The sequence below is a fragment of the Equus przewalskii genome, chromosome 13 (assembly GCF_037783145.1).
Source record: "Equus przewalskii isolate Varuska chromosome 13, EquPr2, whole genome shotgun sequence".
Classification (NCBI taxonomy): Eukaryota; Metazoa; Chordata; class Mammalia; order Perissodactyla; family Equidae; genus Equus; species Equus przewalskii.
The window spans coordinates 27597769-27617840 of NC_091843.1; the positions used below are offsets into that span (position 1 = coordinate 27597769).

The window sequence follows — 20072 nt, forward strand, 5'->3', positions numbered from 1 at the left end:
TAACTGGCAAATCTGGGCTGGCATTGCTGTGTGGGGGGCCATCGGCTGGAGCTGAGTGGCAGCCGCCCCTATAGTTGGGGCCTGAGCACTCCAGTTTCCTGCATTACCCTATCCTACCTCCTGTCGTTTGCCCTCTGAGGCCACATGCTAGCTGCCCTTTATCACAGTGCTCGTGCTGTGATTTTTCTTATGGTAGAGTATTTTCTTATACCTTATTTCACTCATTTATTTACCCACCTGACTCCTGGAGGAATCTGATTTTGAGACCCACCCCATGGACTGTTTCCTCCCTTCCTCCCTCCCACATAGAACTCACTGGAGGCATGGCGCTTAACCTTGACCTGTGGGTCCACCCGATGGGACTTCTCACTGCAGGAGGAAGCATGGCGCTTCACCTGGGCCCCAGTGGGACGCTCGGGCTCCTCATCCTGGGTGGGAGATGGAAGAAGGTGAAGAGCAGGCAGGCTTACTCATCAGTGCAGGGTGTATTCTGGTCCTTGCTCGGGAGCTGAGCACTACAGGACCCCTGAGCTCTTGGCCTTACACTTTAGACTCACGCGGCTCTCAGCGGTTGATAAACCCCTTTCACAACAATGTATCACTTGATCCTCAGACCTTCCTTTGGAGGGCAGCAGAAGGCAACCCTAAACTGGAGTGTCTGCTGAGAGGGAAATTAGGAGGTCTCAAAAGACTGCGGGTGACCATATTTGATTTACCACAGATATTTCTGTCCTCACATCATTTGGAATCATCCTTCAGATTTTCTGAATTGCTAATATGGAGTCTTCAGTTAAAAGAGAAGTCATGGATGATTTCAGCCATTGGGAGAAGGGACATAAGACAACGGACTGGCTATACATTTGTGCGTCAACAATACTAAGAACACTCAAAATCCTGTCAAAGCGCAGGAAACCATGAGTGGAATATGATACTAATGTAATATAATAATGATATTGATAACAACAGTGTTATTGTTGTGAGACCTTCCAAAGTTCAGGTACTGTGCTAAGTCCTCTCCATAAAGTATTTCATTTAGTTCTTGCAATAGTCCTATCAGGTAGGTTTTATCATATCCATGTGGAGCCAGGAAGTGAGGACCAGAGAAGTGAAGCCCAAGGTAACTCAGATGAAGCCCTGAGTCCAAAGTTCACGTCCTTAAGCACTAAGCTGTCTTGCTACTAAGCTCTGCAACTGAGAAAAATCTCAAGCTGCAGCCACTGGTTCATCTGAGTCTGATGAAAGACTGTGTAAACAGAAGAAGGATGGCTGGAGAAGTTTCTAGAAAAGGGAGTCCTAGCGGTGAGAGCTCAGAGTGTCATCCAGCACTGTCCAAGGCAGGGGTCCTGGCCTGCAGACATGTCTACTTTCCTTGGCAGCTTGATTCTCTCTCTCTCTCTTAGCTGTGGGGCCTGACTCACCTACCAGCATCTGATCAGAATGTGGTTCTCTGGCCCTCCCATGGGAGGAGAAGGCACAGGACATGCTTCCGGGAGCAGTCTGGGTTGTGTGATGGCTACAGAGGCTTCATTGTACATTAATAAGCTGGCATGTCCTTGGTTTAGTGAGCAAGACAGGGAGACTCTGTCCTGGGAGCTGAAGCCCAGACTGTGGATGCCACCAGGGTAAGGCCTATGGGGGTGGTCACCCAGCTGGCATCCCCCAGACACCACTGAATCAGCAGCATCAGGTCACAGAGCAGTAAACAGGGGTGGGGAGCCCAGTAGTTTGCTCAAACTAGAGCAGTGCTTTGAGCTTGCAGAGCCCTTTCTTTTTCCTGATCTGAGGATCTTTCCACTGCACCACCCAGCCTCCTGTGCCAGGGAGTCCTCGTCCTGAGCCACAGTCTGTGACAAACAGCACCTTCTAGCTGCTGGTTAAAAATGATCTCTCTTAGGCAAAGGAGAAAAGGAGTGGTGAGGGAGAGCTAAGAAGTGCCCTTTGCCACATGCCTGGGCAGTCCCAAGTGACCGTACCTGCATCTTTTCATAAGGAACATCATCGTAGACACGGGGCTCAGGCCATTGATCCTGGCAGGATCTTGCATATCTAGAAAATACAAGGTACAATGATGATGACAATGATGATGACGCTTGGCAGCTTACAGTGCTTTCCTGTCCACTCTCTCATTTGATTCTGGCAGCAGGTCAGAAGGTTAGTAATAGCAGCCATGCCAGGCAGCATTGGGCCACTGCTGTGTTAAGGGCTTCATAGGCAGGGAGCCACGTGATTCTCACAACAGCCCCTGGGCTGGTAATTCATCACCTCATTCTGTAAGTGAGAAAACAGAGGATCCAAGCTGGCAAGCAACCAGCCCAAGCTGTTGGTCATGACAGAGCTGTGACTTGAACCTGGCTCTTCTGATGCCGAATTCCAGGTACCAGCCCCATGCCCGCCTGGATGCTCAAAGGTGTGAGAACCAAGATTCTGTGGCATGAGAGCAGAGCCCAGGCCATGATGCAAAAGGGCTTCTCCACTTTTGCTCATTCCATCCACAGCGTCCCTCGACCGTGGGCTACCTCCTTTAGTCAGCCCACTCCTGCCTGCCGGAAGAGGAGGGCGCCCACTCCGACTTTCCAAGGAAGCAGTCTTCCTCAGCCCTTCCTCCCTCTCTCCCAGTGTCCAGGGCTGGACTTGGGGCCTCTGAGAGGGTGCCGAGACAGGAAAGGCCGCGGGCAGCTGCGGGCTGTGGGGTGCTGACCCTTACAGGAAGGAGTTGCGGCCCGCGCTGACGATGCTGGTCAAGGTTTCCACGTCCACATAGTCATAGTGCAGTGCCTCGGGAGTGACTTTGGAGCCCATCTCCACCAGCAGCAGCCCGAGCCAGCGGCCCATGTCCTCTGAGCAGCTTGCCTGAGGGAGAGGAGGCACAGCCATGTTCACAAGACTGTCGGGTCTCTGTCTACCTACTCGCTTCAGCCAAACCCGTATATACCTGTTATGCAGCCACTCCTGAGGGATCCGAGAAGAACACGCATCGAAATCCAAGTGGCTCTTGCCTTCCCTCTATTCAGGTTTCTGCTCTACCACCACCTCCTCAGAGAAGCCCTCTCTGACCACCTCTCTAAGACACACACCATCCCTCACTATCCTCAGAGCCTTCCCCACCATTCAGAGGTGAAAACAACACTTCGATGTTCCTTGAATTTTTTAAAAAATATTTTAATTTTTATTAGAGGAGGGTATTTCTCACATAATCCAATCAGTGTTTTCTCCTGAATTATAATTGCCAATTATTTATAGTATTGTATACAGGAAAATCTCCAAGAAGTTGCTGGTCAACTAAACACATATTTATGTTAGTTCTCATTTAAAGAGCATTATTATAAAATCAACTTAGCATGAAAATGCTAAACTGGAATAAAGGAAGCACATTTTTTGCCAGAAAGCTCTGTGAATAACTTAAGAGAAAGAAGAGATTCGACTGCCAAATATGAAAAATAAAAGTGAGAGCCAGGGGCTGGCCCAGTGGCGCAGCGGTTAAGTTTGCACGTTCCGCTTTGGCGGCCTGGGGTTCGCAGGTTCGGATCCTGGGTGTGGACATGGCACCGCTTGGCAAGCCATGCTGTGGCAGGCGTCCCACATATAAAGTAGAGGAAGATGGGCACGGATGTTAGCTCAGGGTGAGTCTTCCTCAGCAAAAAGAGGAGGTTTGCCAGTAGTTAGCTCAGGGCTAATCTTCCTCAAAAAAAAAAAAAAAGAAAAGAAAAGAAAAAAAAACTGAAAGCCAGTCTTGATGGCCTAGTAGTTAAAGTTCGGCTAGCTCTGCTTTGGTGGCCCAGGTTTGGTTTCCGGATGTGGAACCACACCACCCATCTGTCAGTGGCCATTCTGTGGCCGCAACTCACACAGAAGAACTAGAAGGACCTACAGCTAGAATATACAACTGTGTACTGGGGCTTTGGGGAGGAAAAAAAAGAGAGAGGAAGATTGGCAACAGATGTTAGCTCAGGGTGAATCTTTCCCAACAATAAATAAATAAATAAATAAATAAATAAAAGAGAGTCACAGAGGCAATATTTCTTGAAATTTAAGAACTGACTGAGGCAGTGGGAACTGAGCAAAGAAAACAAGACCAAGAGGCCACTGACCCTCTGTGGGGCCTTGGACAAGCACCTGGATGCCCAGGCCTCAGTTTCCTTATCTGTAATGTGAGGGGGTAGTTATTTAAGTTTTCCACCAGTGTTAATGTTTTAAATTCAAAATAGCTGGAGGATTGACACGTAGAGGGATTCAACCTGTCCTGCCTGACCTGAGAGAGGAGGGCTAGGGCCACTGGGGAACGACGACAAAGAATGGGTAAAATGAAATCACGTTTTCATTCAGCCATTTGTTCAACAAATACTAACTGAGCCCTTAATTGTGCCAGACATCAGATTGGGTTCTGGAAAAACAAAAGTATACAGAACAGGCATGGTTACTGCCTCTGCCTTCATGATTTTGACTCAATAAGGAGAGAATCTTTCTAAACATTGAGCCGCTCGATGGGAGGGGCAGGCTAGCTGGAAGGGCAGTGGTTTGTTTATCTGAGGTGGACAGCCACTCACGGAAAGGTTTCAGAGGGGACTCCAGAATCAGATCTGGGTTAGATCAGACTAGATGCCTTTCAGGATGGGATTTTAAGAGAAGGGAGAGGAAACAAACCTTGGGTCTAGGGTTGCCAGATTTAGCAAATAAAAATGCAGAATGCTCTGTTTAATTAGAATTTTAGATAAACAATGAATAACTTTTCAGTATAGCTATGTCCCAAATATTACATGGGATATATTTATATTAAAAACATTATTCGTTGTTTATCTGAAATCCAAATTTAAGTGGGTGTCCCATATTTTAACTGGCAAACCTACTTGACCACGTGGCAGCAGCTGGCTTCCTTTCCCTTCTTCCTCAGTCCTGGTAATGTCAGCAGCCAGGTCCCAAGACAAAAGCCAAGGCCCATGCCCCAGCTCCTCTCAGCTCCCACCACTGGGGACCGCCTGGGTTCTCTCCTCTCACCTCCAGAATGGCCACCTCTTGCCGGTTGCGCAGAATCCTGAAGGCAAATGGGTGTCTGGGCCCAAAGCCTGGGGCCACCTCACAGCCACGGAGGGCGATGGCATTCATGTGGGTCCGCAGGTCAGTGCGGTCCTTGTGGAAATACAGAGTGTTGCACTTCAGGCGGCACCAGCGTTCCTTCCAGCCCTGGTTCACCAGCACGTTCAGATAACCTAGGAGAGCGAGACCAGCAGTGTGACCTCCCGACAGCCCAGCCCCGGGGCAACCCACAGTGGAGGAGGCAAGTCAAGGTGCTTGGGTCTACACCCCGGGGACAAAGCGCCTGGACAACCCTTGTCCTAACTCCAGCTGGAAAAGCCTTCTGGGTCCCCGATAGCCCACTCTCCCCAGGTTGTGATCTCAGGCATCCTCTTCTCTTTGTTTCAGTTTCCTATCTCAGAAATGGGGACTGACAATCACATTTGTATATCGCTGCACTGCCTGTGGACCATGCCAAGCTTGATGAAAAGGGCAGGAACTACTACAGAGAATGAATAACACAGCTCTCCCTCTTGCCTTTCCTCTCCCTATCAAACTATTACTGAAAGACAGAAAGTAATGGATGATGCTGACACCTGGTGGCAGCATGTGGCAACAAAAACAGCAAGCCAAGATAAAGAATTAGAAAACAAGCAAGGCACAGGCTCCAAATTTAAAATATCTAAAATATATGATTTCCTGTTGGGTTCCAGTACACGCAACACTGCATTTGGTTGAACAGAATAATAATGTTTTCCCTTCTAAACCACTTTTAGCTCACATTGAATGTATTTATAATAAAAAATACTTAAATGTTTTTATCTAAGAAATTTCCTTGTAAGACTGGCTCGTAACTTACACACCTGGCATGTTATGAGCCGGGAAATAAGATACTCTCTTCGTCGTCTTCTTCTTCTTCCTTTTTTTTTTGCTGAGGAAGATTTGCCCCGAGCTAACATCTGTGCCAGTCTTCCTCTATGTCACATGTGGGTTACTGCCACAATCTGGCTGCTGACAAGTAGTGTATGTCTGCACCCGGGAACTGAACCCGGGCTGCCAAAGCAGAGCACACTGAACTTAACTAGTAGGCCATGGGGCCAGCTCCGTACTCTCCTCTTTTTATAGTGGAGGAAACTGAGGCCTAGAGGACAGTGACTGTGCTAAGGTCACAGGAAGCACAGAAATATGGGAGTCAGTTGGCTTTTCCTTCTGCTGAGCGTCAGGGCCTCGTGGGAGAGAAGTGATAGAAGGGCATGGATTGTTGATGGGGTAGGATTAGCCATCCAGTAGGAGGAGCCTTTCCTCTGCCTTGGTGTCAGGTGGATGAGGGAGGGTCTCCTGGCTTAGCCCCAGAGCTCCCCATCCACTGGGTCTGAATTCTCCTCCGCCGCATGCCTGGTACCCACCACAGCACGGAACCTCCTCGGCGGAGGGCGTCTGCAGGTCCTCAGCCAGCGCCTTCTTCTTGGAGAAGCTGATGATACGGGTGATCTTGCGGCCTGCAGCCCTGCTCATTGAGCCCTTCAGCTCTGCCAGGCTGCTCTTCTTCCCTTTGCCTGTTGCCATGGAGATGGGTCAGGGGGAGGGAGGGAGACCCAAGTCCCGGATCCACTCATCTAAGCCTTCCCTGTGGCCCTTTCAGCCTGCACACAGAGCCTGGCCCATGTCTCCAGTGCGGTCAGGATCTGTTCTGTACTGTGCGCCTGTGGCAAGGCCCCTCCCGGCTCTGGCATCCTCGGGCCTGAGCCCCCAGAGGTACCTACCATGTTCGCAGGCCTCCCGGCGGCCGAGGGTGGAACAGCTGTCACCCATGCCCAGGCTGTCGGAGTCTGAGGTCTGCTTCTCTTGGGACAGCCTCTGGGGAGGGACACAGATGGCCTGGCATCAGAGGGCACACTCAGAAGTCTCCCTTTGTTGGTTCAGTCTCCCCCTGACCCCTGCACATGGGCGTTAGCTAACAAATATTTGTCAGCAACTATCATGTGCCTGATACCACACTGGGTATGGGGAGGACAGTCATGACTTAGGATGGTTGTGTCTTTGAGTTACATTCTATCTGGGGAGCGAGGCAATTAATTACAACACATTGAGATTAATGTCCTAAGAGCTGGACCACATTCGGCAGGTGATAGGGCGCTGGGAAGGTATTTAAGTGGGATACTAACGTAATGTGACTGGTTTAGGGAGTTGTCTCCAGTGGTGTCACTGGGGACAGACAAGAGGGAGCAAGACTGGAAGCGAAAGAGCCACTTACGAGAGTGTCATGTGGGCCAGAGGGGACTCAGCAAGGAGGTGAACCAAGGTGACAGTGAGGATGGAGGGAAAGGAAGAGCTGGTATTTTCAAAATCGTCATGAAAGGACTTGGTGGCCAATTAATAAGAGTGGTGAGAAGAGAGGAGTCCATTACAGTCCTATCTTGGGGGAAAGGATGGTAAAGACACACACACCATGGTAAGAACTTTATTGCCAGTCAACGTTATTTTTACTCATCATGCCAACTCTGGAGCAAAGCTGGAGCAATTCATTCATCCATCCATTCAAACAGGGTCAACTAAGTTCCTACTAGCTACTCTGGGAGGCGGCTCGGAGCAGTCAGATGGACCTTGGACGAAATCCTATCTCCAGTAGCACCTGTTAGCGGCAGGAATGTGGGAAAATCCTTTCATCTCCCCCAGGCTCGGTATTCTCACCTGAGTTACACTCATTTCAGCGGACTGCTGTGAGGCACCAGAGAGCCCAAGGGAAATTGCAAGGCCAACAAACTATTATTTCTACCACTGGTGTGGTGTGCTGCCATCTCACTTTAAGAAGTTAAACTGTGCCAGCCAGACTCGGGACTGGATTAAAATGACACTCACCCACTTAAAAAGGCAGAATTACAGAGCTCTGAGGCCCCTAAACCTTTCCTGCTAAAGACACCCCAAGGCCAGGCTCAGAGATGCTTTGCTATAAGCATAGGAATGGGGGCACGGAGGATAGCAGAGGGCGTGTGCTCCCCTCAATTCCCAAAGGCTGGAAGACTGGCAACTGCCAGACAGGGGACAGACTGTCAAAAGTATAAAGAATCACCCCTGTAAATTGTGAAACGCCACTTATGGTTCTATTTGTTCTGCCACAGGTGGTAAGTTTTTCATCAAGATAGGAAGCAAATACAAAGAAACACTGTGAACACTTTGGAATTGACTTAATGATGATGGCACTTGAATCACACGATTCCACGGACAGACAGGCCCACCACTCCCACCTCCCCACTCCCACTCCCCTCCAAAAATGCCACCCTCAACATTTTAGCTACCCTCCCCCTATACGCTCAACCACAGGAAAGCTCATCCCTATAAGCTTGTCTCTTCTTTCTCTACACACCCTCAAACTGCACCATGGATGCACCCGTGGGTGTGTACACTCATGCTCACACTCACACACTCACACTCTCACTCAGAAACATGCACACCCCAACCTTGCTTTCCTTTAGGCGCCACTGACAGCAAAGGCTGAGTGAGGACAGGGCTGAGCTCCTCCAGCATCCTCCTAGGCACGAGAGTCCCCACCCTCCTCGCCTACTGACTGTCTATTGACCCCTTCCCTTGCAGCTCCTGTCCCTTGGCCCACCTCTGCCCCAGTGAAATCTTGCCCATTCTTTAAGGCTCTACGTAGGTGCCATCTTCCCTAATGCCCTCATCCCTCCGGCTAGCCTGAGCTCCCATCCCCCTCACTACCGCTTTCCAGGACCACTCCAAGAGAGCTGACAAGCTCCCCCTTCTCTCAGAGCCCAGCCACACTGGTCTCTTTCCATGCCATGCTTCCTCCTGCTCCAGGGCCTGTGCCCTCTGCTTGGAACTCCTTTCCCCTCTCTTTTCTTGCTAGTTTTTCACCCTCATCTGAAATGTACTCCCTCAGGGAAGCCTTCCCTGACCCCAAGACAAGAGCAGGTGCCCTGGTATATGCTCCCAGGTTACCTGGTACTTTTCCCTCTCAGCACTTACACAGCTTGGCATTTCTAAATCTGTGTGACAATTTGATTCATGTCGACTCCAACTCTCCCCTGGGAGGGCTGGGCGTGGGTCTGTTTCTGCTAGGATTGCACCCCAGTGCTGGGGACAGTGCTTGGTGCACAGCAGATGCTCCCAATGACCCACTGAGTGGAGCTCAGGAGGACCCCCTTGAGAGGTGGGCTGGCAGAGTCATCAAGAGCCAGGCTGCCTGGGCGTAAGTCCTAGCTCTGTTTCTTATTAACTATGTGACTTTGGGTAAACCTCTCTGTGCCTCAGCTCCTCATCTGAAAAATGTAATTCATAAAAGAATTGTTGCAGAAATTAATTTAAGTAATACATGTAAAGCATATGGAACAATGCTGGCCACACAGTCATATTCTGTAAATGCTCACCTTCATCAGATCATGCAAGATCCAGGTATGTGGGTCTTGGACCTCCCCCTTGGGTTTGGGGCTGAGTCCCTTTATCACCCACAACACCTGGCAGGGCACAGGCATTAGCACGTATTTGCTGTTGGCCTGACGAACTACTAAGTGACGGCTTTGCTCATGTCCCAGTGGCGCACACTCCTCTGATTGAGAAATTCCAACTTACTTTTCATGACTCTGTTCCAATGTGACCTCCTCCTGTCCTGGCAGGATTAGTCACTCCCTCCTCTGACTTGTACTGCACCCTGGACATGGACACTCATTCACTCATGCATTCATTAACTCAGTAGACATTTATTGAGTGCCTACTATTGTGCCAGCTCTGTGTTGGGCACTCACAGCTTGTATGACACCACAGCAGGTGCCTGGCTTCACCAGCAGCCTGCGAGTCCCCCTGGGCAGAGCCCGTGCTGCCTGGCCCAGAGGAGACCTGTGGAGACAGGTGTACCTTGTCTAGGTCCAGCTTGCACAGGAGGACGGGGGATCTGGGCACGTCTGCCCCCTCGGCTCCCCCGATGGGCTTGCTCACCTCTCGGATGACCTGTGGAGAGGAAGAATAGCTGTGAGCAGCCCAGCAGGGACGGCGGAGGCAAAAGGAAGAACGGGGTCTGTGTGGTCAGGACTGTCGAGCAAAGGGATTGGGACCCCCTGGGCAGAAGAGCTGGGTTGACCTGGCCTCCTTCCTGCCACATGTGTGGGCCACCTCAGGGTTTGACCGGACTTTCTCTTGTGTCTGTCCCTTGAATTGAAAAGATACAGGGCAGGGAAACAAGAGGTTTGGCTTCTGGCCCTGGTTCCAATGCTCATTAGTCACGTGGCCTTCAGAAAGCCCCTTCCCTGCTCTGGACCTTGGTTTCTCTGTCTGTAACATGGGTTATAACCTCCCTGGGTTGTCTGAGGATCAGTGAGATCATGGGTGTGAAAGGCTATGTGAACCGGGACACACTGCACAAGCCTGAGGGACTTGCTTCTGTGACTATGTTGGATAGCCAGGGCTATCTTCTCCATTTCAAAGATGAGGAAACTGAGACTCCAAGGCATTCACCCAAGGCCACACAGCACAAGCATCCAGATCATGAAATAATGGCCACCACTTGCTGCTCAGCTATCTGTGGCTTTACGTGGATTATCCCATTGCATCCCCACAGCAGCCTTGTGGGCCAGGGACCGCTGTGATTGCCAAGTTACAGATTAGGATGACGAGGCTCTGAGAGGCAAAGCCATGGTTGCCTCGCCTTAAACTCTGGGATAATGGCCTCTCAGGATTGGGGTGTCAAGGCAGGCCTCTTAACTCTGGGTCTGGGGCTCCTTCTTCTGACCCACTGGCCCCTTGAGGGCAGAGGCTCCCCAAGCAGGCAGGTTCTCTCCCTTCCTTCCCCTCCTGAGACAAAGGCAGTAAACATTCCAGTGGAAGAGCTGGTTATCACAGGAAGGAAGGGAGGATGGGGAGGGAGGGAGGATGGAGGGGGGGGAGGGGTTTGGTTTCTTTGTTCCAGCAGGAAGATGAGAGGAGAGAGAGAGAGAGAAAGGTGCCAGAGTGAAATAGAAGCAGGGTGCAGGGCTGTGGCCGCTGTAAGGGACGGGGCGGGGCTTCACCGTCATCACACAGTAATCACTGACGGTTACTGAGCACTGACTACCTGGCAGGCACTGTGTCAAGTGCTGTCTAGAATCCTTACGAGAGCCATTTTACAGAGGAGGCAACCGAGGCACAGACAGGCAAAGTCATCTGCAGAGGATCACACAGCCAGTAAGTGGCACTTAGGCCTAGGATTGAACTCAAGTCTGTGTGTCACCAAAGTACCCCATCGTCATCACCATGTCACCCTGCCTATGGCCTTTGGAGTAGATTTGCTTGTTGGCTTCTAATCCTAGTCGTAACCACTTGGTTGTGTGACCTTCAGCAAGTCTCATAAGTTCTCTGTGCCTCGGTTTGCTCATCTGTAAAACGGGAACAATAACAGTCCCATTGCGAAGAGTAAATGAGGTCATGTTTGTCAAGCTTTTAGCACAATGCATGGCCTGAAGTGAGTGCTCGGTACACGATAACTCTCTTTGTACGTGCAGCTGCGAGATGCAGAAGCTGGATCACAGGTGGATGTTACAAGGATGCACATTTTGCCCTAAGATAAAGAAGAATTTTTCCTTTTTTAAAAGAAAAAAGAAAAAAGATTAGCTTACTTAATGATAAAATCAGCTTCCTTTGTAGATATTAACCTCTCATTCCAGGAGGTGTACAAGTGTAGGCTGGAGAAGCCCACAGCAGGGATGTTAGAAAAGAAAATCAAATACCTAAAAAGAAGAAACGCTTCCAGCCTGAAGTCTGTCTCCTGGAAACATCCAAGGCCCATTTCCACACATAAGCCCCAGCCACGCACGGGACAATGACCTCCTCTCCCTGAGCAACGCCTGTTCTTCCAGGGACGGAGCCCACCCCGCTGAAGGCTGGGCCTGGGGAAGAGAGGAAGGAAGGGAGGCAGGGCGGGGGGGAGGAAGGTGCGGGCCCCCTGTACCTTCAGCCACTCCTCGGCCTGCTCCCGGCTCTGCAGTGCCAGTACCAAGACCTCAGTGGCCCCCTGGGAGAAGCGCAGCTCGTGCCTCTTGTGCCGGCTGTCCTTGGGCACGTAGACGACGTTGCAGACATCCAATGCCAGCCTCAGATGTGGCTGCCGGTCCTTGGAGCTTTTGTAACACTGAACAGGGAGAGAAGGAGTCAGGTCCTCCTGGAGTGGAGGGTGGAGGAGGGAGACACCCTCACACAGAGGCACGGGGGAGCTCCACCTACCCCACAGACATCTCCCCCACCCAGCTCAACTGTGGGCACCATGGGAGGAGGCTTTGGCTATTTCCCGCAGAGAAGAGAAGCCTGGGAGAGGGACATCTTTGGACAATCTTCAGATCTTAACGGCTACCAATGGGCCCCTAGGGCACACCTATTTAGGAAGAGGCAGATTTTAGCACAATACCAGGAAGACCATTCTAGTCTAAGGAACCAGAGAAGAAACAGGCTGGCTTGGGAGGCAGCCAGCTCTCTGCTACTGAAGGGCTACATGGCAGGAATGTGGGAGAGAGAATTCTGGCTGAGATGGAGGCTGGGCTTGGGAAGTCAAAAGTTTATCAATAATGACTCTCACTTCCCAGTTCTTATTATGAGGCCAGCATTACCTTGATACCAGAAGCTGACAATGACATTACAAAAAAGGAAAATCATAGGCTAAGCTCTCTCATGACATAGCTACAAATGCCATGAACAAAGTATTAACAAGTAGAATCCAGATACAAATAAAAAGCATATTGTATCAAGATCAAGTTTATTCTAGGAATTAGGGTTTATTCTAGGAATGCAAGCGTGAGTTAGCATTGAAAAACCAACCATATAATTCATAACATCAACAGAAAAAAGGAGAAAAACTACATATCTCAAAAGAAGCAGAAAAAGTATTTGATAAAACTCCATACCCATTTGTAACATAAACTCTTAGCAAACAAGGAATAGAGGGGAACTTCCTTAATGTGATAATAAGGGGCATCTAGAAACAACCCACAGCAAACATCAGACTTAATGGTGAATTACTGAAACTTTCCCTTTGAGCTCTGGACTGAGACAAGGACACCTGCTGTCACCACTTCTGTTCACCTTGTGCTGGAGGTCCTAGCCAGTGCGATAAGTCAAGAAAAAACTGAAGGCATAAGGAGTGGAAAGAAGTAAGTCCTGGCCCTTGGACTAGTTCTGGCCTGGGATGAGCTTTTCACGGCTCCAGGGTGAGAAAAGGTCACGTTTCAATTGGATATATATTGGGCAAGGCTTGTCAACAGATTTTTGGGTAAAGAGCTATTTTCTCTTCTGGAATTATGTCTCTCTTCCTACTTTGAATTTAAAGGTACATTTTGTTTGATGAAAATGATAGTGATGAGAGATGGTGAATTGAAAAAAAGGAAAAAAGCAAGTTATGTAATAAATACTACATGGGCTCAGTTTTAGAAAAGACAGATACATGGAAACGAGGGTGGAAATATGTATATTAAAACTTAACACTAGTTAGCACTGGGTCAATGGGATTATAAGTGGTTTTTTAAAAAGGCTTTTTCATTTTGTTTTTCTCTAGTTTTATACATAATTTACTTGCATAATGAAAAACAATAAACATTGTTTAAAAACGATAAAAAATTCTTTCTTGGCAAAACAAAAACTTGGTAAAGTCTATATTGGCTCTTCTAGTTTTTTTTTTAATTCTGCTCCAGTGGGAGAGCCCTGATCTCAGAAGAACGAGGCTTTGAGCCTCTGCACATGAAGCAAGCCCAGAGGAATGGAGGCCGACACGCCTGCATGCACGCAGACATGCGCAAGTCCGCGTGAGGCCTAAAGGCACACGCCCACGGCCACTCACCAGGAGCTGGTCCTCCTTGATGACAGTCAGCTGCTTGGCCCACTGCCCGAAGCGCTTTTTCCGCAGCAGGAAGGCACATATCCTGCAGTCCCTCACCAGGTGCATGGAGGCCTCCTCCGAGGGCCACTGGTGCATGGGCTGCGGGCCCTTCCCTTCCTCCTCCTCCTCGTCGTAGGACTCGTAGGAGCTGCTCATTGCGTCAGAGTCGTTGTCTGCAGGTGCCGTGGGAAAGGACCTGCCACTGTGCCACCGCCCAGGAGGCAGCTTCTAACCCCTCTTCAGGCGTCCCTGCCCTGGGCCCCGGGACCACGAAGGGGTGGCACAAGGGGAGATCATGGTAATGGCTATACTCCCTTGTGGGCACGGTGTTTTACAGATTTACCACTGGCTTTGTGCTCTCAGTGACTTCACCGAGGTTCAGTTTTCTTATTAGTAAAATGGTCATAAATAACAGTATCTACCTCATCAGGCTACTGTGAGCATTACTGAATACAGAGCGTTTAGCCCGGTTTCTGGCACTCATTGAGTGCTCAGTAAACGTCAGAGGGGGTGGTGGGTACCTGTACGCCAAGGGTCAGGTCAGGGCCTACTCTTCAAGGACAGAAGCTTCTCAATGCCTGCCCGCTACTTACAGGAGTTCTTCAGCTCTCCGTTCATCCTGGTCGTGGGGTAGCTGCTGTCTGCGTCCTCGTAGTAGCTATCCACGACGGAGTGCGCCGGACTGCAGCCGTCCGTGGGATTGGCAGCAAGAACCGCACCTTGGAAAAATGCAGGCAGACTGCAGGGGCCAGGGCTGGGCAAGGCCCTGGACACAGTGCACCTCCTCAGGGAAGAGAGAGCGGAGCTCCCTGCAGCTCCCCGGCCAGGGTGTGGGGCCTCCTTTCTGCATCTCACCTGCTCTAGCTCCCCATGTGCCCTCTGTGCTCCAGGCATGCGTTCATGCTCTTCCCTGTGCTCTCCTAGCTTCCCGGAGAGCACACTTACTCATCCTTAAGACCAGTCCTTCAACATCTTTCCTCTGATCTTCCTAGGCAGAGAATGGTCAGCCTCTCCTCGAGACCCCAGAGCACTGGGGTGTGTGTGTGTGTGTGTGTGTGTGTGTGTGTGTCTTAGTCACAGCTCTGGTCCCTGTACTTCTAAACCTCTGCGACTACAAAGGAGGAGTGGGACTAGAGAGACAATGACAGTGCACCCAGTAGTGAATACAGCAGCCACCCTGCAGGATTACCACCGCACATTCCCATTCAGGGGGCTGCACGGGCTCAAATCGTATTCTGCATCAGCATTACGGGGGTCTTTTTAGAATGCAGACCCCTAGGCTGTATCCCAGAGATTCTGATTCACCGGGGTGGGCTGGGGTGAAGTTTAAACAAAATGGTTTTTAAACTATTTAATAGGACATTAAAAAACATACGTAAAAATAGAAAATATATTGAACTCTCAGGAGTTGGATGTTTTAAAAACAATTAGGGTTGTTTTGATGCAGATGGTCTCTGGAGCAAACTCTGAAGTTCAGGGGGTTAAAGGCATGTGCTTTGGGGTTGATCAGATTTGAGTTCAAACCTATCTCCACACTTACTGAGCGACCTCAGAAAGAAAACACAGTTTCTCTGCCTTTCAGATTCTTCACCTTAAAGTGGCATGAACAGTTCTCACTTGGATTAGTGCTATGATGCGTATAAACTCTCAGCACAGTGCCTGGCACACAGAATGTGCTGGACAAATGCCAGCTATCATTATTATCGTCTCCTGCGATTCCCACAACACGGGGAGGTGGGTGTCAGCCCCACTTTACAGATGAGGAAACTGAGGCCACGCACAGTTCGCTGGTGACAGAGCCTGGATGAGAACTGAGGTTGCCAGCTCAGGGGATGGAGGCACATCCCTCGTCCAGGAAGCCTTCCTTTCATCCCATCGCAACTGGCTGTCACCACACTGCTCTTCAGAGCGCCGCTTTGGGCTCCCAGCCCCTGCTGTCCATCTGTTTCCTGAGGACGGCAGCAGTGAAATTCCCAGTGACCGGGACACCCAGTTCTATCTCCCGAGTTCGGCTCAGAGCCTGCCTTTCCCAGCAGGCACTCTGAGGCCTCAGATGATGGCGACATCTCCTGTGGGGTGGACCAGTGGAGTGAGGCCTGGAGGTGGGGCCCCGGGGAGGAGGAAGTGCGATGCGGAAGGGGGAGGGGGCATCTGCAGCAAAGCGCTGGGACACCTGGCAGGGCTGGACACTGTGTGCAGGAGGAAGGATACTCCGTGACGGGCTCGGTGCTCTCCCCCTGGACAAGGGCCTTGGCCTTCCTGAGGCACTCCCTTCCCGCCTGCCCCAGGATCCCCGCTGCTCCTGGGAGGTGGCTTCTCCGCCCCGTCTGAGAGGGGGATGAGCTCTTTGGGGAGGTGGAGGAGCTTCATTAGGTGAGGGACTCGTGCTGGGGTTCGGGGCCAGCAGCACTTTGTCCTCTCTTTCCTCCCCTGTCCTTGAGCAGTTAAAGTCAAGTCACTGACTTCACATACAAACAGCTGCTTGCAGCGACGCAGACCCCAAGATGATCAAGGCTGAAGAATATGGAGCCACTGATCACCTGGTCCAGCCTTCCCATCTCACTTGGTTTTAGCTAGTTTATTAATCATAAAAATAATATACCACAGTAGCCCAAAGGTGGAAACAACCCAGGTGTCCATCAACTGACGGATGGATACACAAAATGTGGTATATCCATACAATGGAATACTATTTGGCTGTAAAAAGGAACGAAGTACTGATACATGCAATGACATGGATGAACCTTGAAAACATTATGATGAGTGAAAGACACCAGACACAAAAGGCCACATATTGTATGATTCTATTCATATGAAATATCCAGAATAGGCAAATCCATAGAGACAGAAAGCAGACCGGTGGTTGGCAGGGGCTCAGGGGAGAGGGGAACAGGGAGTGACTGCTTAAGGGGTATGGGGTTTCCTTCTGGAGTGAAGAAAATGTTTGGGAACTAGATAGTGGTGATGGCTGCACAACACTGTGAATGCACTAAACGCCACTGACGGCCCACTGTAAAATGGTTGAAATGGTCAATTTTATGTTATATGTATTTTACTACAATAAAAAAAATATATGCCCATGGAGAAAAGCACAGTCAGTACAAAAGAGTATAAGTGGGAAAATATGTTCCCTTCACCCAGATTTCTATTTATTTCCCACAGGAAAATACTCTTAATAGTTTCTTGTATATCCTAGAAAAATTGTTAAAATGAATGCACGTGTGTGTGTACGCCATTAAAAAACAAATGAAATTATGTTATATGCAATGTTCTGTGTTTGAGTTTTTTTCAATGAAGCTATCTTGGAATTCATTTCTGGTCAGCGCAGACAGACCTATTTTATGTATTTTTTGGTGGTTGGAGAATATTCCAAGGTACTACTGAATGATGGGAGAGCGTGACACAAACATTATCTTATACAAGTTCAACCGCACATGCTGGGTCATCCAAAAACCATAATACGGTTTCTTGTCTGTCATGTTAAGTCCCATACTTAAGCCAGCGGCTTATCTGATGCTCAAAAAAGCCACCATCTTTTGCAACCCTGGAGGAAACCGATTGAGAGACGAGTCAAAATCAAAGCCTTCCCTTTGTGGGCGATTTAAGAAATTTTTCAAAGGTAACTGGTACCACTGCCCTCTAAATTATTTTATTGTGCTCACCTATCAGTAAAAATATATACATGTCATATACTTACATTTACTTATGTAACAATTAAATATGTACATATAAGCTAATTCCAAGTATTATGCTACTATTAGATTACAAACACTATAACTATAAAATATTCACATGGAAATTTTAGAAAGATGTATTGCCCTAAATATAAATGAAGCTTCTGATACTTCTGCCCACATCGTTTCATGAATCCCCTGGGGTGCCCACGCTCCACTCTGAAGACCTCCGATTTCCACCACGGCTTTTTTCATCTGATGCATTGACTTTGTAACTGATCCAACTACAAGATGTGATTCTGCTGAAACACAATTATCGCACCGGTCCACTGAAGAGGAGCACTCGGAGGAGCACCAGCTTCAGCACCAGGAACCCGGCTGCGAGGTCATCTGCGTACCTCCATCCTAGCACCTTGGTATGTGTGCATTTAGCCCCTCTTTCTTATCTGAAGGGCAGGGGAACAGAGGCCCAGAGAGGGGAGGCAGGTTGTCTAAAGCCACACAGAACTGGGACTAGAACCCAAGCCCCAGACCCCCAGGGCCACGCCCACTGGCCCACCCAGGCCATCACTAGGGAGGTCAGGTGCTCAGGCAGCTGCTCCTCAGGAAGTGGGCATGGCTGGGTGGTGCCCGGCTGGGAGCTCCAGCCCCAGCAGGAGAAACAGGCACTTCAGGAGAGGCGCCTCCTCCCCTTGCCCCCACCCCCAGGGGACCAGAACTTACTGTGGGAGCTGATGTACTCGGGGGCCTTACCCGGCCCCAGGGGAAGGGCCTCCTCATAGTAGTCCTCGGGGGGAGGCCTGTTGGGGAGTGGTGGAGGCAGGTCGGCTGCCTGAAGGGGGACAAAGGCGGGGTGAGACCAAGAAGGCCCGCAGAGCCAGAGCGGAGGGGAGCAGGCAGAGCAAGGGGAAGGAGGCAGGGGGAGATGGAGGCGGGAGCTCCTTGAGGCGGCATGCGGTCTCTGAATGGGAAGTCCTAACTTCTGAGTGAGTTGCAGAAGGGCCCTGCTGGAAACCCTAGAGAGCATGCTTGGTCCTGTACTTCTTACCCGAATTATTTAAGCCTCAGGGCTCCTCTGTAATGTCCGACAGTTTTGTGGACTGCCACATAGACGGAGTTACACTTTAGACTGAGCACACGCAGAATCATCGAAAGCTACTGTGAGTTCTGCAATACTCTGCAACCCCATCTGCATGCATGCGAGGAACAGCAGGACAAGTAAACGTGAGATGTTATTTAGCCAGGTGGGATCACCTAGTGGCTAAGAGCCTAGGCTCTGGGGCTGGGGAGCCCCAGCTTTACAGCTAAGCTCTGTCACTTACTAGCAGTGGGACATCAGCATGTCACTTACTCTCTCTGAGCCTCAGTTTCCTCACCTGTAAAGTGGGGATAATAATACTGCCAGCCTCACTCAGTTGCTGTGAGCACGTAAAGGACATAATAAGTGGTCAAGAATTGGGACCATCCATGGTGATGAGGACAGTGAATTATGTGGTTGACAGACAATGCTTGATGTGATTATGCGCCCCCTGACTTAATTCCATGGCCCCAAGGGTGGGAACCCTAGATATGATCCAAACCATTTTGTAGGTGAAAAACTCAGGCTCAGAGACGGGAAGTGATTTGCCTAAGGCCACACAGCGGTAAGGAGGAAGGCAGAGGCTACGTAACTCCTGGTCCAGAGCTTTCCCCATCACTCTGCCTGTATTACTACAATCACAGGCTGGGTTGGGGACATCCTTTGGGACTGAAGGGACGGGTCAGTTCATCACATTCTCCCTGCTCAGCCTGGGCACAGTGAGCATGTCATGAGTCACTGAAATGTTCTCTTGGCACTATTTCTGCCCTTAACCACCATATGGGAGACAGAACAGGATCCTGTACAACCAGGAGGGTCCCCAGGGTCAGGGGGAGAGCTTCCCTTGCCCTCTCCAGAGGGACAGAGGGCCTGATGGTGTGGGAAGCCAGGCCATGACTCACATGTCTCAGAGACGGGCTCTTGGCTGGCTCAGGGCTGGCTCCTTTGCCGGGCTCCCCATCGTCCTCCGGCATGTCCCGAAGGTCGCTCAGGTCACAGTCTGTGGAGGGTCAGACCATTAGGTAAAGAAAGCCGAGGATAAGTGGCACAGAGCCGAAGAGGGCTGGATTTGGGGTGGGAAGGCCTCCACCACCTCCTCCATTAGTAACCCTGAGCAAGTGACTTCACCCCGAGACTGGGTCTTCTCATCTGGAAACTGGTCACAATAATCCCCGCCTTGTCTACCTCCCAGGGTTTTCCAGAGGATCAGATGAAATCATTTTCAAGGGTTATGTCATGAAAGCATGGTGTCTTCCTGCAGTGTCTATCAACTCCTAAAACTCTCTCCCTGACCCACAGCTTTCCCCCGTGGTGAAGAGTGCCGTCTTCCCTCAAGACGGAGCAGGCATTGCATACACCCTGCATGCAGCCTGGCTCGGCTGCTCCCACGCCCGTGATGCCACTGCTGGTCCATCACAGCTCCATCTTCTAGACTGCTAGACTGGGCCGCCAGACGGCTCGA

General features: G+C 50.2%; 1 protein-coding gene across 5 annotated transcripts in view; it reads right to left on the reverse strand.

The window, feature by feature from the left end:
• The window catches only part of AFAP1L1 (actin filament associated protein 1 like 1), a 61565-nt gene that overhangs the window by 13050 nt on the left and 28443 nt on the right, over window positions 1-20072 (reverse strand). For all 5 annotated transcript variants that reach the window (XM_070569213.1, XM_070569216.1, XM_070569212.1 and 2 more), the window contains 12 exons: window positions 19513-19610; window positions 18256-18364; window positions 14452-14577; window positions 13820-14031; window positions 11945-12124; window positions 9880-9972; window positions 6774-6867; window positions 6417-6566; window positions 4993-5204; window positions 2705-2850; window positions 1974-2046; window positions 317-428 (listed from right to left, as the gene is read on the reverse strand). In XM_070569213.1, coding sequence (XP_070425314.1) covers window positions 317-428; window positions 1974-2046; window positions 2705-2850; window positions 4993-5204; window positions 6417-6566; window positions 6774-6867; window positions 9880-9972; window positions 11945-12124; window positions 13820-14031; window positions 14452-14577; window positions 18256-18364; window positions 19513-19610 — 1605 coding nt within the window. The remainder of the gene's footprint in view (window positions 1-316; window positions 429-1973; window positions 2047-2704; window positions 2851-4992; window positions 5205-6416; window positions 6567-6773; window positions 6868-9879; window positions 9973-11944; window positions 12125-13819; window positions 14032-14451; window positions 14578-18255; window positions 18365-19512; window positions 19611-20072) is intronic.